Genomic DNA, 19,337 nt, shown 5'->3' on the forward strand with positions numbered 1-19,337 from the left:
ACCTGGGCAGCATTTCCTATCCTCCCCTAAAGACATGCAGTTAGTACTAAACACCCTAAGAACACTTTTATTGACACCAACCCAACCATAAATAAATCAACCCTCATTATACTAAATTAGTTTCATTGCACTTTCCTTAGTGTTCTTTGTGAATCATACCATTAAAATCAAACACACCTTTAACCACGCAAACATGATGAAATGCATAAAACCAAATAACTTCACACACACAACCCAGAAATGTCTTTAGTTTATAAATATCTCTTACAAGAGTCATTTAATCAAATCTTCTTTCAGATAAACCCTATTGTTATGAACTCTGTTATCTTGATATATAAAATTCCTATCTGGACTAAAAAATGGGATAATTTCCTTTGTCTTTTTTTGGTAGGAAATTGTTTCAGAAATGGAAATGAACAACAAAGACTCTGTATTATTTTAACAAACTGGGACAATGCTTCTGAAAAGGCAACAACCTAAATAAAATAGTTTTCTCTCTAAATTAGAGAGGCAGCAGGTTTTCTTGGCAAAGAAATAAATACTCAGCAAATCAGATTTAACATGATATATTTATTTTGCAGGTTACAGGGACACAGTAAGAAACTACAGTGTCGTTTACTTGAAATCCAAACATATAAAAATACATTTGAACATACAAAATAAATTGGACAGAACTTGCTCACATGTAGCCCTCTGCAAAACCTCCAGGTTGGACTGGTTTTGGTTCGATGATACTGAGGATTTTGATTTGATTAGGATCCCAGACACAATCCTCCTCCAAACCACTTGGAACCATTCCACAGTTGGGTGGCACCCAGGCGGTGTCGAACACTGGGCCATACCTCCAGTCATGCCAGGTCTTCTGACGTGGGTGGCCTTGGCGATTAATGGCAATCACTCTCCCCACGTTGACTATAACTTTAATGACGACCCTGTCATTCTCAGGGTGATTGAGGGGATAGCGGCTAGCTTTCTGCAGGTCTCTGCTGAGGTAGACACCACAGCCAAGCATCCCATCTGGAGACTGGCGAAAACCTGCGGCCTTGATGGACCGAGCATGCATCCTAGTGGTGCCGTGGTACATGACGTAACTTCTATTATTAACTGGGGCAGCAAGGCCCAGTCGAGTTACTTCGCAGGGCAGATCAAAATCATCTTCAGCCCACTGGACCCTACTCATGTTGGTATCAGTTTCTCTGTATGAAAGAAGATCATTTACTTCATTTACTTTACTTACTTTCCTTCCATGGAAAACAACTAAACATCATTGCAAATGAAACAACACAGAAACAAAAACCACAAAATGAAGAAATAATTAGGCTGTGGATGTGTTAGCTTAGCACAAAGACTGGAAGGAGCAGTGGGAATGTGTTTGCCAGCTCTGTCAAAGTGAAACAAGACCAACAGTGTACGACCATGGTAGCAGCTCTGAGAGGGTCACTTTGTGGGTATTTAGCCAGAAACAGGGCAGGATGGTGGGTGTGTGTTGCCTCAGGTACCAGTGAGACATGAAATACAGTTGAGGAAGTCGAATTTGAGGAAAAATATCCAAGAGTTGGAAGGTCCATCATATACACAAATAGAGTTTTATATCAGAATGTAAACAACATTCAGTGTTAATGTTACAAAGTAATTTACTAAGTAATGTGTTGCTCAACATAACTAATAATAAATGAAGACAATCCCTGTTTTAATGCGTCTGTTAAGGCCTGAAAACACTAGTGTAAATCTGAGTCAGGACGTTCATAGTTGAGTCAGATACATTAACATATTCCACTGAAGAGTTTAGAGCACACATCGTCACACGTATAGTAATGATAATATTTACTGTAGAGATGTACATTTCTATAAACAAAAAACAACAAAAAGGGAAATACAAAGCACATACCTCTCTCCAGCTTCAGCCAAGAGTGCAAACTGAGTGTTGACTTCGTTATATATACGGGCCGACAAACTTTAGGAGGGAATTACTTAAATATTCTTTCACTTTCGTTTCACTCTTTGTTCCGTTTAATGACTGTTGTCTGCAGTCAGAACAGATGTGTTTACTTAGGCGTTGTCTCCTGTCCTGCCAGCCAGCAGCAAAGGATCAGTGATTTTTGACAGATGTGAGAATGTGACTCATGGGACTGTGAAAGTCTCCTTTGTCATGGCATAGATGCATGTTTTATCTCTGGGTGTCTAAAAAAGAGTTTAAAGTATAATTTTGGAGAAATGCTCAGGTACAGTGGCTGATGAGCTGCACAGCAGTGAACATGATTTAACAAGGACATGACTATCAAGAGGAAACCAGAGTGGCAGCTGGGAACTCTGTCCAGAAGAATATTCCTGCTATTTCCCTTACTGCTGCACAACGCTTTTCACATAATAACCTAAATGAAATCGATGTTATTTATCAGCCTGGTGTACTTCCTATGACTATGGGTCTGTGGTAACTTTCCCAGGGCTGCACAGATTGTGGACATCTGGAAAAACAAGGAAAAATACACTACAGTCATTCTGTGCATCTTTGTAGTTTTATTCTCATCTGTGCTCATTGTTTCTCTACATAGTTTTGATTTGCGCTGTGGTTGTTGTGTCTCTCTTTAAAGAATTTTTGTTTCTTTGTAGTTTGTAAATATTTGTTTTTTGTTTGTTTGTTTGTTTTTTGTTACATATTTGTAGTTGTTTTGTGTCTCTGAAGTCACTTTGTACATCTCACTGGCTGCTTTTTGTCTCCTCGTAGTTTAAAAGACGTCACACTCCTGTCAAAGTGAATTTACCTACAATCTTCATTTAAAGTCTTCCAGGTGATACAGATGTGGACTGACCAAGAGGAGACCAGAGACCAGGAGGAGGAGGAGAAAAAACATAGACAGGTACACCCTGTAGTACTCCTGTGTTACAGTGTGTACCTTTTTAATAACTCAGAAGCAGGTAAATGTTTTACTGCAAACTTTGTGTCATCATTGACTTTGAATAAACAGAATAAATATCCTTTGCCTGTACAAGTTAGACAGGGTGTGTAACTAAAAGCAGCAGGTACAGATGTGAAGATGAACTCAGATCATCAGAGTTGGGACAATATCTGAAAATAGAGCTCACCTTCCAGCCAATCAGAGTCTAATAAAAGCTAAGATAAGAATGGGAGCATCAGTGATTATAGAAAAATCCCTCTGATGACGACCATTTCCTGTCTAGTCTGACCTGATGCCTGTAAAGCGTGAAGCCTTAAAAAAACACACAGGAAGCCATGAAACCTGTTTGTGGTTTGAAGCTAAACTGAGAAGGAAACAGCTGCAGGTGGACTGACTTCATTCTTCAGTTTTTTAAATTGTAAGACTGTTTGTTTAATAGTTCATTTGAAACTAGTTTCTCTAATTTACTGATAAATCAATAATAATATCAGCTGATATTAGTTTTAAACAGTAAATTAGTATCAGCACATAGGTGCACCTGAGAGAGGCTACTGGCTGGCAGACAGGAGGAGGAGGAGGAGGGAGGAGGGAATCTGGCAAAGGCATGAAATGAAGAAAGAGGTTTGCAGGTTAGCAGCAGCAGAGAGGACTCCGATGCCCTCATGTGGCCATGGACGAGTCAACAGCTTAGAGAAAGCGTCTATTTTCACATTGAGAGCACATGACGTCGCTGCAGTTTAAGATCCAGCCTCAGCCAGGGTGAGAAACATCAGGCAGGGCTGCACCCAGCATTCCTACAGACCTGGGCAGCATTTCCTATCCTCCCCTAAAGACATGCAGTTAATACAGTTAATACTAAACACCCTAAGAACACTTTTATTGACACCAACCCAACCATAAATAAATCAACCCTCATTATACTAAATTAGTTTCATTGCACTTTCCTTAGTGTTCTTTGTGAATCATACCATTAAAATCAAACACACCTTTAACCACGCAAACATGATGAAATGCATAAAACCAAATAACTTCACACACACAACCCAGAAATGTCTTTAGTTTATAAATATCTCTTACAAGAGTCATTTAATCAAATCTTCTTTCAGATAAACCCTATTGTTATGAACTCTGTTATCTTGATATATAAAATTCCTATCTGGACTAAAAAATGGGATAATTTCCTTTGTCTTTTTTTGGTAGGAAATTGTTTCAGAAATGGAAATGAACAACAAAGACTCTGTATTATTTTAACAAACTGGGACAATGCTTCTGAAAAGGCAACAACCTAAATAAAATAGTTTTCTCTCTAAATTAGAGAGGCAGCAGGTTTTCTTGGCAAAGAAATAAATACTCAGCAAATCAGATTTAACATGATATATTTATTTTGCAGGTTACAGGGACACAGTAAGAAACTACAGTGTCGTTTACTTGAAATCCAAACATATAAAAATACATTTGAACATACAAAATAAATTGGACAGAACTTGCTCACATGTAGCCCTCTGCAAACCATCCAGATTGGACTGGTTTTGGTTCGATGATACTGAGGATTTTGATTTGATTAGGATCCCAGACACAATCCTCCTCCAAACCACTTGGAACCATTCCACAGTTGGGTGGCACCCAGGCGGTGTCGAACACTGGGCCATACCTCCAGTCATGCCAGGTCTTCTGACGTGGGTGGCCTTGGTAATTAATGGCAATCACTTTCCCCACGTTGACTTTAACTTTAATGACCACCCTGTCATTCTCAGGATGATCAATAGGATAGCGGCTAGCTTTCTGCAGGTCTCTGCTGAGGTAGACACCACAGCCAAGCATCCCATCTGGAGACTGGCGAAAACCTGTGGCCTTGATGGACTGAGCATTCATCCTGGTGGTGCCGTGGTACATGACGTAACTTCTATTATTAACTGGGCTATCAAGGCCCAGTCGAGTTACTTCGCAGGGCAGATCAAAATCATCTTCAGCCCACTGGACCCTACTCAACCTCGCAAACAAGTCATTGTTGACTTGGACTGGTTTTGGTTCGATGACACTGATGATTTGGATTCGATTAGGATCCCAGACACAATCCTCCTCCAAACCACTTGGAACCATTCCACAGTTGGGTGGCACCCAGGCGGTGTCGAACACTGGGCCATACCTCCAGTCATGCCAGGTCTTCTGACGTGGGTGGCCTTGGTAATTAATGGCAATCACTTTCCCCACGTTGACTTTAACTTTAATGACCACCCTGTCATTCTCAGGATGATCAATAGGATAGCGGCTAGCTTTCTGCAGGTCTCTGCTGAGGTAGACACCACAGCCAAGCATCCCATCTGGAGACCGGCGAAAACCTGTGGCCTTGATGGACTGAGCATTCATCCTGGTGGTGCCGTGGTACATGACGTAACTTTTATTATTAACTGGGTTATCAAGGCCCAGTCGAGTTACTTCGCAGGGCAGATCAAAATCATCTTCAGCCCACTGGACCCTACTCAACCTCGCAAACAAGTCATTGTTGACTTGGACTGGTTTTGGTTCGATGACACTGATGATTTGGATTCGATTAGGATCCCAGACACAATCCTCCTCCAAACCACTTGGAACCATTCCACAGTTGGGTGGCACCCAGGCGGTGTCGAACACTGGGCCATACCTCCAGTCATGCCAGGTCTTCTGACGTGGGTGGCCTTGGTAATTAATGGCAATCACTTTCCCCACGTTGACTTTAACTTTAATGACGACCCTGTCATTCTCAGGATGATCAATAGGATAGCGGCTAGCTTTCTGCAGGTCTCTGCTGAGGTAGACACCACAGCCAAGCATCCCATCTGGAGACTGGCGAAAACCTGTGGCCTTGATGGACTGAGCATTCATCCTGGTGGTGCCGTGGTACATGACGTAACTTCTATTATTAACTGGGCTATCAAGGCCCAGTCGAGTTACTTCGCAGGGCAGATCAAAATCATCTTCAGCCCACTGGACCCTACTCAACCTCGCAAACAAGTCATTGTTGACTTGGACTGGTTTTGGTTCGATGACACTGATGATTTGGATTCGATTAGGATCCCAGACACAATCCTCCTCCAAACCACTTGGAACCATTCCACAGTTGGGTGGCACCCAGGCGGTGTCGAACACTGGGCCATACCTCCAGTCATGCCAGGTCTTCTGACGTGGGTGGCCTTGGTAATTAATGGCAATCACTTTCCCCACGTTGACTTTAACTTTAATGACCACCCTGTCATTCTCAGGATGATCAATAGGATAGCGGCTAGCTTTCTGCAGGTCTCTGCTGAGGTAGACACCACAGCCAAGCATCCCATCTGGAGACCGGCGAAAACCTGTGGCCTTGATGGACTGAGCATTCATCCTGGTGGTGCCGTGGTACATGACGTAACTTTTATTATTAACTGGGTTATCAAGGCCCAGTCGAGTTACTTCGCAGGGCAGATCAAAATCATCTTCAGCCCACTGGACCCTACTCAACCTCGCAAACAAGTCATTGTTGACTTGGACTGGTTTTGGTTCGATGACACTGATGATTTGGATTCGATTAGGATCCCAGACACAATCCTCCTCCAAACCACTTGGAACCATTCCACAGTTGGGTGGCACCCAGGCGGTGTCGAACACTGGGCCATACCTCCAGTCATGCCAGGTCTTCTGACGTGGGTGGCCTTGGTAATTAATGGCAATCACTTTCCCCACGTTGACTTTAACTTTAATGACCACCCTGTCATTCTCAGGATGATCAATAGGATAGCGGCTAGCTTTCTGCAGGTCTCTGCTGAGGTAGACACCACAGCCAAGCATCCCATCTGGAGACCGGCGAAAACCTGTGGCCTTGATGGACTGAGCATTCATCCTGGTGGTGCCGTGGTACATGACGTAACTTTTATTATTAACTGGGTTATCAAGGCCCAGTCGAGTTACTTCGCAGGGCAGATCAAAATCATCTTCAGCCCACTGGACCCTACTCAACCTCGCAAACAAGTCATTGTTGACTTGGACTGGTTTTGGTTCGATGACACTGATGATTTGGATTCGATTAGGATCCCAGACACAATCCTCCTCCAAACCACTTGGAACCATTCCACAGTTGGGTGGCACCCAGGCGGTGTCGAACACTGGGCCATACCTCCAGTCATGCCAGGTCTTCTGACGTGGGTGGCCTTGGTAATTAATGGCAATCACTTTCCCCACGTTGACTTTAACTTTAATGACGACCCTGTCATTCTCAGGATGATCAATGGGATAGCAGCTAGCTTTCTGCAGGTCTCTGCTGAGGTAGACACCACAGCCAAGCATCCCATCTGGAGACCGGCGAAAACCTGCGGCCTTGATGGACTGAGCATTCATCCTAGTGGTGCCGTGGTACATGACGTAACTTCTATTGTCTTCTGGCACAGAGCTGCCCAGTTGAGTTACTCCACAGGGCAGATCAAAATCATCTTCAGCCCACTGGACCCTACTCATGTTGGTATCAGTTTCTCTGTATGAAAGAAGATAATTTACTTCATTTACTTTACTTACTTTCCTTCCATGGAAAACAACTAAACATCATTGAAAATGAAACAACACAGAAACAAAAACCACAAAATGAAGAAATAATTAGGCTGTGGATGTGTTAGCTTAGCACAAAGACTGGAAGAAGCAGTGGGAATGTGTTTGCCAGCTCTATCAAAGTGAAACAAGACCAACAGTGTACGACCATGGTAGCAGCTCTGAGAGGGTCACTTTGTGGGTATTTAGCCAGAAACAGGGCAGGATGGTGGGTGTGTGTTGCCTCAGGTACCAGTGAGACATGAAATACAGTTGAGGAAGTCGAATTTGAGGAAAAATATCCAAGAGTTGGAAGGTCCATCATATACACAAATAGAGTTTTATATCAGAATGTAAACAACATTCAGTGTTAATGTTACAAAGTAATTTACTAAGTAATGTGTTGCTCAACATAACTAATAATAAATGAAGACAATCCCTGTTTTAATGCGTCTGTTAAGGCCTGAAAACACTAGTGTAAATCTGAGTCAGGACGTTCATAGTTGAGTCAGATACATTAACATATTCCACTGAAGAGTTTAGAGCACACATCGTCACACGTATAGTAATGATAATATTTACTGTAGAGATGTACATTTCTATAAACAAAAAACAACAAAAAGGGAAATACAAAGCACATACCTCTCTCCAGCTTCAGCCAAGAGTGCAAACTGAGTGTTGACTTCGTTATATATACGGGCCGACAAACTTTAGGACAGAATTACTTAAATATTCTTTCACTTCCGTTTCACTCTTTGTTCCGTTTAATGACTGTTGTCTGCAGTCAGAACAGATGTGTTTACTTAGGCGTTGTCTCCTGTCCTGCCAGCCAGCAGCAAAGGATCAGTGATTTTTGACAGATGTGAGAATGTGACTCATGGGACTGTGAAAGTCTCCTTTGTCATGGCATGGATGCATGTTTTATCTCTGGGTGTCTAAAAAAGAGTTTAAAGTATAATTTTGGAGAAATGCTCAGGTACAGTGGCTGATGAGCTGCACAGCAGTGAACATGATTTAACAAGGACATGACTATCAAGAGGAAACCAGAGTGGCAGCTGGGAACTCTGTCCAGAAGAATATTCCTGCTATTTCCCTTACTGCTGCACAACGCTTTTCACATAATAACCTAAATGAAATCGATGTTATTTATCAGCCTGGTGTACTTCCTATGACTATGGGTCTGTGGTAACTTTCCCAGGGCTGCACAGATTGTGGACATCTGGAAAAACAAGGAAAAATACACTACAGTCATTCCGTGCATCTTTGTAGTTTTATTCTCGTCTGTGCTCATTGTTTCTCTACATAGTTTTGATTTGCACTGTGGTTGTTGTGTCTCTCTTTAAAGAATTTTTTGCTTCTTTGTAGTTTGTAAATATTTGATTTTTGTTTGTTTGTTTGTTTTTTTGTTACATATTTGTAGTTGTTTTGTGTCTCTGAAGTCACTTTGTACATCTCACTGGCTGCTTTTTGTCTCCTCGTAGTTTAAAAGACGTCACACTCCTGTCAAAGTGAATTTACCTACAATCTTCATTTAAAGTCTTCCAGGTGATACAGATGTGGACTGACCAAGAGGAGACCAGAGACCAGGAGGAGGAGGAGAAAAAACATAGACAGGTACACCCTGTAGTACTCCTGTGTTACAGTGTGTACCTTTTTAATAACTCAGAAGCAGGTAAATGTTTTACTGCAAACTTTGTGTCATCATTGACTTTGAATAAACAGAATAAATATCCTTTGCCTGTACAAGTTAGACAGGGTGTGTAACTAAAAGCAGCAGGTACAGATGTGAAGATGAACTCAGATCATCAGAGTTGGGACAATATCTGAAAATAGAGCTCACCTTCCAGCCAATCAGAGTCTAATAAAAGCTAAGATAAGAATGGGAGCATCAGTGATTATAGAAAAATCCCTCTGACGACGACCATTTCCTGTCTAGTCTGACACTCCCCACAAAGACCCTGTAAAGGGTGAAACCTTAACAAGACACACAGGAAGCCATGAAACCTGCTGGTGGTTTGAAGCTAAACTGGGAAGGAAACAGCTGCAGGTGGACTGACTTCATTCTTCAGTTTTTTAAATTGTAAGACTGTTTGTTTAATAGTTCATTTGAAACTGGTTTCTCTAATTTACTGATAAATCAATAAATTTGCAGGTTAGCAGCAGCAGAGAGGACTCCGATGCCCTCATGTGGCCATGGACGAGTCAACAGCTTAGAGAAAGCGTCTATTTTCACATTTAGAGCACATGACGTCGCTGCAGTTTAAGATCCAGCCTCAGCCAGGGTGAGAAACATCAGGCAGGGCTGCACCCAGCATTCCTACAGACCTGGGCAGCATTTCCTATCCTCCCCTAAAGACATGCAGTTAATACAGTTAATACTAAACACCCTAAGAACACTTTTATTGACACCAACCCAATCATAAATAAATCAACCCTCATTATACTAAATTAGTTTCATTGCACTTTCCTTAGTGTTCTTTGTGAATCATACCATTAAAATCAAACACACCTTTAACCACGCAAACATGATGAAATGCATAAAACCAAATAACTTCACACACACAACCCAGAAATGTCTTTAGTTTATAAATATCTCTTACAAGAGTCATTTAATCAAATCTTCTTTCAGATAAACCCTATTGTTATGAACTCTGTTATCTTGATATATAAAATTCCTATCTGGACTAAAAAATGGGATAATTTCCTTTGTCTTTTTTTGGTAGGAAATTGTTTCAGAAATGGAAATGAACAACAAAGACTCTGTATTATTTTAACAAACTGGGACAATGCTTCTGAAAAGGCAACAACCTAAATAAAATAGTTTTCTCTCTAAATTAGAGAGGCAGCAGGTTTTCTTGGCAAAGAAATAAATACTCAGCAAATCAGATTTAACATGATATATTTATTTTGCAGGTTACAGGGACACAGTAAGAAACTACAGTGTCGTTTACTTGAAATCCAAATATATAAAAATACATTTGATCATACAAAATAAATTGGACAGAACTTGCTCACATGTAGCCCTCTGCAAAACCTCCAGGTTGGACTGGTTTTGGTTCGATGATACTGAGGATTTTGATTTGATTAGGATCCCAGACACAATCCTCCTCCAAACCGCTTTTCACCATTCCACAGTTGGGTGGCACCCAGGCGGTGTCATACACTTCACCATACCTCCAGTCATGCCAGGTCTTCTGACGTGGGTGGCCTTGGTAATTAATGGCAATCACTTTCCCCACGTTGACTTTAACTTTAATGACGACCCTGTCATACTCAGGATGATCAATAGGATAGCGGCTAGCTTTCTGCAGGTCTCTGCTGAGGTAGACACCACAGCCAAGCATCCCATCTGGAGACTGGCGAAAACCTGTGGCCTTGATGGACCGAGCATGCATCCTGGTGGTGCCGTGGTACATGACGTAACTTTTATTATTAACTGGGGCAGCGAGGCCCAGTTGAGTTACTCCCCAGGGCAGATCAAAATCATCTTCAGCCCACTGGACCCTACTCATGTTGGTGTCAGTTTCTCTGTATGAAAGAAGATCATTTACTTCACAAGGCGTCCATGGAAAACAACTAAACATCATTGCAAATGAAACAACACAGAAACAAAAACCACAAAATGAAGAAATAATTAGGCTGTGGATGTGTTAGCTTAGCACAAAGACTGGAAGGAGCAGTGGGAATGTGTTTGCCAGCTCTGTCAAAGTGAAACAAGACCAACAGTGTACGACCATGGTAGCAGCTCTGAGAGGGTCACTTTGTGGGTATTTAGCCAGAAACAGGGCAGGATGGTGGGTGTGTGTTGCCTCAGGTACCAGTGAGACATGAAATACAGTTGAGGAAGTCGAATTTGAGGAAAAATATCCAAGAGTTGGAAGGTCCATCATATACACAAATAGAGTTTTATATCAGAATGTAAACAACATTCAGTGTTAATGTTACAAAGTAATTTACTAAGTAATGTGTTGCTCAACATAACTAATAATAAATGAAGACAATCCCTGTTTTAATGCGTCTGTTAAGGCCTGAAAACACTAGTGTAAATCTGAGTCAGGACGTTCATAGTTGAGTCAGATACATTAACATATTCCACTGAAGAGTTTAGAGCACACATCGTCACACGTATAGTAATGATAATATTTACTGTAGAGATGTACATTTCTATAAACAAAAAACAACAAAAAGGGAAATACAAAGCACATACCTCTCTTCAGGTTCAGCCAAGAGTGCAAACTGAGTGCTGACTTCGTTATATATACGGGCCGACAAACTTTAGGACAGAATTACTTAAATATTCTTTCACTTTCGTTTCACTCTTTGTTCCGTTTAATGACTTTCGTTTAGAGTCAGAACAGATGTGTTTACTTAGGCGTTGTCTCCTGTCCTGCCAGCCAGCAGCAAAGGATCAGTGATTTTTGACAGATGTGAGAATGTGACTCATGGGACTGTGAAAGTCTCCTTTGTCATGGCATGGATGCATGTTTTATCTCTGGGTGTCTAAAAAAGAGTTTAAAGTATAATTTTGGAGAAATGCTCAGGTACAGTGGCTGATGAGCTGCACAGCAGTGAACATGATTTAACAAGGACATGACTATCAAGAGGAAACCAGAGTGGCAGCTGGGAACTCTGTCCAGAAGAATATTCCTGCTATTTCCTTTACTGCTGCACAACGCTTTTCACATAATAACCTAAATGAAATCGATGTTATTTATCAGCCTGGTGTACTTCCTATGACTATGGGTCTGTGGTAACTTTCCCAGTGCTGCACAGATTGTGGACATCTGGAAAAACAAGGAAAAATACACTACAGTCATTCTGTGCATCTTTGTAGTTTTATTCTCATCTGTGCTCATTGTTTTTCTAGATAGTTTTGATTTGCGCTGTGGTTGTTGTGTCTCTCTTTAAAGATTTTTTGTTTCTTTGTAGTTTGTAAATATTTATTTACATACATTTATGTGTTTTTTTGTTACATATTTGTAGTTGTTTTGTGTCTCTGAAGTCACTTTGTACATCTCACTGGCTGCTTTTCGTCTCCTTGTAGTTTAAAAGACGTCACACTCCTGTCAAAGTGAATTTACCTACAATCTTCATTTAAAGTCTTCCAGGTGATACAGATGTGGACTGACCAAGAGGAGACCAGAGACCAGGAGGAGGAGAAAAAAAGTACAGGTACAGGTACACACTGTAGTACTCCTGTGTTACAGTGTGTACCTTTTTAATAACTCAGAAGCAGGTAAATGTTTTACTGCAAACTTTGTGTCATCATTGACTTTGAATAAACAGAATAAATATCCTTTGCCTGTACAAGTTAGAGAGGGTGTGTAACTAGATGATTTTCTTCAGATGAATTTCTGAAGAAATTGCGTTGGGATTGCTGATCGCCGCGAAAAGGTCGAGGCAAACCACGTCACCGAAGTACGTTTTGAATCGACTGACGCAGTTGCAATAATCGAGATATACGAACTGCAGTGAGGGTGCTTTTATTTTGAGAAAATGCTATAAAAAGGCTTTTATTTTGAAAGGACAAAAAGCTGCAGGAGACTCATGGGAATTCACAAAAGAATCTGGACTTTATTTTGAATATTCCTCATACTTTACAAAAATGTGATATCTTCCTATAAATAACTGTAGACTTTTATTGTAAAAGAAAAATGGCCTCACCTGGTGCCTGAAGCTGTATGCCGATAACCAACATCCGTTTTAATACTGAGTAGCTGTTTCAGGGCTTTTCTATTGAGAAAATGCTATTTCTGGGCTTTTATTTTGAAAGGACAAAGTGCTGCAGGAGACTCTTGGAACCTTATACAAGAATCTGGACTTTATTTTGAATATTCCTTATACTTTACAAAAATGTAATATCTTCCTATAAATAACTGTAGACTTTTATTGTGAAAGTCTCACCATGTCAGAAACTATGGCTGACATGGAAAATGGCCTCACCTGGTGTCTGAAGCTGTATGCCAATAACCAACGTCCGTTTTAATACTGAGTTGCTGTTTCAGGGCTTTTCTATTGAGAAAATGCTATTTCGGGGCTTTTATTTTGAAAGGACAAAGTGCTGCAGGAGACTCTTGGGACCTTATACAAGAATCTGGACTTTATTTTGAATATTCCTTATACTTTACAAAAATGTAATATCTTCCTATAAATAACTGTAGACTTTTATTGTGAAAGTCTGACCATGTCATAAACCATGGCTGACATGGAAAATGGCCTCACTTGGTACCTGAAGCTGTATGCCAATAGGCAACGTCCATTTTAATATTGAGTTGCTGTTTCAGGGCTTTTCTTTATTTTGAATATTCCTGTTACTTTACAGAAAATGTAATATCTTCCTATAAATGACAAGACTTTTATTGTGAAAGTCCGAACATGGCTTGCTGGGAGACGACACCATGGCTGACATGTAAAACAGCCAGAGTAAATTGCTCTAAATAACTGAGAATGGCCACCATGTGTAACAGCAGTGGACATAAGGCAGCCAGTCATTCTTAATTACCAACCACAGACAGCTGTTGTTCTGCTATTGCTATGGTGACCTAAGCCCAGAGTGGGGGGGGGTACATTTAAAACAGCCACAGAGTCACTTGCTCTATATAGCTGAGAATGGTCACCATGTGTAACAGCAGTGGACATTAGGCAGCCAGTCATTCTTAATTGCCAACCACAGACAGCTGTTGTCTCTGGTATTGCTGTGTGAGCTGTTGCTATGGTCACCTAAACCTAGAGTGGGAGGGGGAGTGACACAGCACTTTACACACGCAGATTGGAGAAACTGAGAAAACTTCACCTTACAAAATGGAGGACAACAGAAAAACTACAAGTGCTATCAATATAATTCTTTCACTAACAGTCCCAGGAGGCTTCAACAAAGAGACTGATCCACTTTTTGTGAAGATATTCCAAAAGATGAAGGATTGGTGGCGAGTTAGATACAGCCTTCATTTGTGTTTCTCACCAGAAATAGTAGAGCTCCATATAATGGGAGTGAATGAGAGATTGAGCAGTCACTCTCTGTCTGTTTGGCCACCTGGTGGAAAAACCATAGGACCTATCAGAATGAGAACAGCATTGCCTGAAAGAAGACAAAAATCTCTACTACTTTTGAGAAAATTGTGTATGAAGAGTCAAAATTGTGGCCGTGACAGTTAGAGAGAAAAATTTTCCATAAACTTAACAGCGTGGGAGAACCACTCTAGCAATGACATCACACACTCTAGCTCTCTCCCATACACACCAATGTAATATTCAGAAAATTCCTAAAGAAACCCATAAAACTTAAACTGCGATTAAAGAAAAACTGTAATAGATATCAAAAAGCTGAATACAAGACTTAGAGATTAATGCCTTCTGACCCGTTTAAAGGTTGAATGGTGTTTCTAGCTGAAAGTATACTGACACAGTTAAAGCTGAAAGAGGACAAAGTTGAAGGGTATTTTAACGTTCTCTCCATTCATTCCTATGGGAAAAAATTCCGACAAAACCTGGAATATCTCGGAAATTATGAAAGATATCGCTGGAAAAAAGTAGAAGCACCCCTCTCCTCATCGAGCTGAACGCGACGCGGCTTTGCACAGCAATCCCAACAACTAAAAGCAGCAGGTACAGATGTGAAGATGAACTCAGATCATCAGAGTTGGGACAATATCTGAAAATAGAGCTCACCTTCCAGCCAATCAGAGTCTAATAAAAGCTAAGATAAGAATGGGAGCATCAGTGATTATAGAAAAATCCCTCTGACGACGACCATTTCCTGTCTAGTCTGACCGGATGCCTGTAAAGCGTGAAGCCTTAAAAAAACACACAGGAAGCCATGAAACCTGTTTGTGGTTTGAAGCTAAACTGAGAAGGAAACAGCTGCAGGTGGACTGACTTCATTCTTCAGTTTTTTAAATTGTAAGACTTTGTTTAATAGTTCATTTGAAACTAGTTTCTCTAATTTACTGATAAATCAATAATAATATCAGCTGATATTAGTTTAAAACAGTAAATTAGTATCAGCACATACGTGCACCTGAGAGAGGCTACTGGCCTAATCATAAATAAATCAACCCTCATTATACTAAATTAGTTTCATTGCACTTTCCTTAGTATTACACCTAGAGGCACAACCATGCAAATATGATAAAATACATAAAACAAATTTTAACAATGAGCTATATAACTAAAACAAACTAAAACAGAATAAACACAAAATGCAATAATAAATGTAAAATTAATAATAAAGTCCATTCTCCACCTGTGTTTAACCAGCACAGTCATGAAATTGCAGATTAACATGAAATGATTCATTATGACAATTTTCCCACCTTTTGTCCTAACACACAGACACACACACACTGTGCGCAGTAATGTTTTAGGCACTAAATATATACAAGGGATGCTTTAATTATAAATTACATAAATTGTGTTTTTATTTATAAATTAACTTCACTCCAAATGCAGTGAATGGAACCAAAACTACATATTATTAGTATTTGTAGTTCTCCCCTTTGGCCTTAAACCAGCAGCAGTTCTCTTTGGTTTGATCTGCACACTGTTTGTCCACCTTGGAGAAGCTGCTGCGGTTCTTCAGTTGATTCAGGCTATCCTTGAGTCTTCTGTCTCTTCATCTGATCAGGGCTCTGTGGGGGTCAGACCATCTGCTGCAGGAAACTTGTTTCTTCTTGCCTCCTAAAATAGTTCTGCATGACCCCTAGTGGGTTTTTGTATGGGCTTGTTGTCCTGCATAATGACCATGGGATCAATCAGACACCCGATAGATATTTAAAGTCCCTAAAACTTCAACACAGTACTGTATGTATACACACAAGACTCTCTTTATGTGATCTAAGGAAATTATCCCTTCAGCCATACCGAAAACACACACACACCCCATGTTTCTGTCTCTTTTTATTAAGTCTTTCTTGTTCCAATTCCCGTATTGCTGATATCTTGGATATAGATCTTCATCATTTAGAGGATAAATGTTTGTCTTTTTCTCCCTGTATGTGAGTCATTTCATTCAGGTTTTGTCTGCTGTGTTGTTGTGTAGTTTATCCCCTTTCCAGGTCTTCTAGGTGAAGAGAAAGTGTGTCTCAAATCTTACCCAAGATATTTGTCACATTTCTATTATCTATCTATCTATCTATTATCTAATCTTAAATGCTAAATATTTCTCCATAGTGTAATGCTATTATTGTGATATTTACTCTTAAGGAGATTCATCTATTGTATGTCTATCTCATCAAAGCCTGAAGCAAACATATCATAAAACCCAAAATGAGCAACCTCGCAAACAAGTCATTGTTGACTTGGACTGGTTTTGGTTCGATGACACTGATGATTTGGATTCAATTAGGATCCCAGACACAATCCTCCTCCAAACCACTTGGAACCATTCCACAGTTGGGTGGCACCCAGGCGGTGTCAAACACTTTACCATATCTGTGATCATGCCAGGTCTTCTGACGTGGGTGGCCTTGGCGATTAATGGCAATCACTTTCCCCACGTTGACTTTAACTTTAATGACCACCCTGTCATTCTCAGGATGATCAATAGGATAGCGGCTAGCTTTCTGCAGGTCTCTGCTGAGGTAGACACCACGGCCAAGCATCCCATCTGGAGACTGACAAAAACCTGTGGCCTTGATGGACTGAGCATTCATCCTGGTTGTGCCGTGGTACATAACGTAACTTCTATTGTCTTCTGGCACAGAGCTGCCCAGTCGAGTTACTCCACAGGGCAGATCAAAATCATCTTCAGCCCACTGGACACTACTCATGTTGGTGTCACTGTCTATGAAAGAAGATCATTTACTTCAGAAGGCTTCCATGGAAAACAACTAAACATCATTGGAAATGAAACAACACAGAAACAAAAACCACAAAATGAAGAAATAATTAGGCTGTGGATGTGTTAGCTTAGCACAAAGACTGGAAGGAGCAGTGGGAATGTGTTTGCCAGCTCTGTCAAAGTGAAACAAGACCAACAGTGTACGACCATGGTAGCAGCTCTGAGAGGGTCACTTTGTGGGTATTTAGCCAGAAACAGGGCAGGATGGTGGGTGTGTGTTGCCTCAGGTACCAGTGAGACATGAAATACAGTTGAGGAAGTCGAATTTGAGGAAAAATATCCAAGAGTTGGAAGGTCCATCATATACACAAATAGAGTTTTATATCAGAATGTAAACAACATTCAGTGTTAATGTTACAAAGTAATTTACTAAGTAATGTGTTGCTCAACATAACTAATAATAAATGAAGACAATCCCTGTTTTGATGCAGCTTCTCACTGGGTTTAAATATAGTTTAGTCTTACTATAAGTAACTATAGTTACTATATAGACTTATATAACTATAGATCTTCAGTCACGTTAACTGTTAAGTCACAAGGTTCACAGTTGAGTCAGATACATTAACAGATTCCAGTGAAGTTTAAAGAGCACACAACCTCACACATAATATTATTCACTATAAAATATTGACTTTCTACATACCTTTCCAGGTTCAGCCAAGAGTGCAAACTGAGTGTTGACTTTCAGGGCTGTGAAGTTTTTGGAGGAAAATATTCTTTCACTTTTGTTTTTAGTTCTTGTACCCTTTTGTGACTTTTGTTTACAGTCAGAAAGGAATATTTCCTGGGGCGTTGGCTCCTGTCCTGCCAGCCAGGCCGTGGTAACTTTCCCAGTGCTGCACAGATTGTGGACATCTGGAAAAACAAGGAAAAATACACTACTGGGACAGTAGGCAGTTAAAAGTTGAGAGCAACACCGTTGAGAGCTTTAGTGAAAAGTGAAGTGAAAGTGAAAGTGACTTATGTGGCTAAGTATGGTGACCCATACTCGGAATTTGTGCTCTGCATTTACCCCCTCCCAAAGTGCACAGGCACAGCAGTGAACACACCCGGAGCAGTGGGCAGCCAGTGCTGCAGCGCCCAGGGAGCGCAGGGAGTTTAAAAACAAACATTAAAAATTTAAATCAATAGCAAACTGGGAGCCAGTGGAGAGTGTGTAGAATTGGGTTTGAACCTGAATGAGCTAGTTGCAAAAGACGAGCAGCTGCATTTTGCACAAGTTGCAAACGATGGCGTGAGGCCTGTGTAATACCAGTATAAAGTGAATTGTAGTTGCAGTTTTAATTCACTGTCAAAAATCACCCCTAAATTATTTACTGCCTGACTGACACTTTGGGTGGACAGTACATTATGCTGCAAATCAGTGGAACGAAAGAGTATTCACTCAGTTTTACTTACATTCGGATAAGAAAGTTTTGGGATTGTTTTATATCAGATAGGCAGCTATGCAGAGAGTCAAAAGCAGTTACATCATTTGGGAGCACTGGCATATAGACCTGGAGGTCATCGGCATATAGATGGAAAGAAAGATTTTGTTTATCAAAAATAGATCAAAGCGGTACCATGCACAATGAAAAGAGGACATGGCCAAGAATGGATCTTTGTTGCACACCAGAGGACAGAGGGGCAGTGGAAGATGAAGTCATCAATCATCAACCTGACATACATGTTTTTGTACTGTGGGATCAAACTGGACTAACTGGAGAAAACCCACACAACTCAGTCATTCTAATTTCTTGGATTTACTGCTAAATTAATAATAAAATCAGCTGATATTAGCTGATAACAGTACATCACTACATGGCAGATGGTAGGTAAGAAGAAATGAAAGCAGTGTTGCCAATTACACAAATTTCAGGACCTAGGTAAAGTGTTCCTTATTTTAGCTTTGAAATGTTCAAACATTAAATAAAAAAATTATAATTTAACTATTGAAATAGTTTAAACTTGTGGTGTTATATATTTTATGTGTTTTACTAATTAAATTAACATAGTGTGGTCAGTCTGCTGGGACACTAGGTATTTATTACTGTTACTCCCTGACACCACTACCTGCTCCTGATGATCATTAT

The 19,337-nt window shown here is 40.5% G+C and overlaps 1 protein-coding gene and 1 pseudogene across 1 annotated transcript; both read right to left on the reverse strand.

Annotated features, from left to right (window-relative positions):
- Positions 1-4,256: 4,256 nt before the first annotated feature.
- LOC113140540 (uncharacterized) lies at positions 4,257-7,361 on the reverse strand. The gene has a single exon (XM_026324410.1). The coding sequence runs from the start codon at positions 7,359-7,361 to the stop codon at positions 4,386-4,388; it is 2,976 nt and encodes a 991-aa protein (XP_026180195.1). The 3' UTR covers positions 4,257-4,385.
- Positions 7,362-10,309: 2,948 nt separating this feature from the next.
- LOC113140543 (uncharacterized) lies at positions 10,310-18,192 on the reverse strand (annotated as a pseudogene).
- Positions 18,193-19,337: the final 1,145 nt, after the last annotated feature.

Source organism: Mastacembelus armatus, chromosome 8, assembly GCF_900324485.2.
Source record: "Mastacembelus armatus chromosome 8, fMasArm1.2, whole genome shotgun sequence".
In the NCBI taxonomy this organism is placed as follows: domain Eukaryota; kingdom Metazoa; phylum Chordata; class Actinopteri; order Synbranchiformes; family Mastacembelidae; genus Mastacembelus; species Mastacembelus armatus.

What these genes read in the sequence shown, in the direction of transcription:
- LOC113140540 (XM_026324410.1), bottom strand. Translation starts at nt 7,361, where the DNA reads ATGAGTAGGGTCCAGTGGGCTGAAGATGATTTTGATCTGCCCTGTGGA.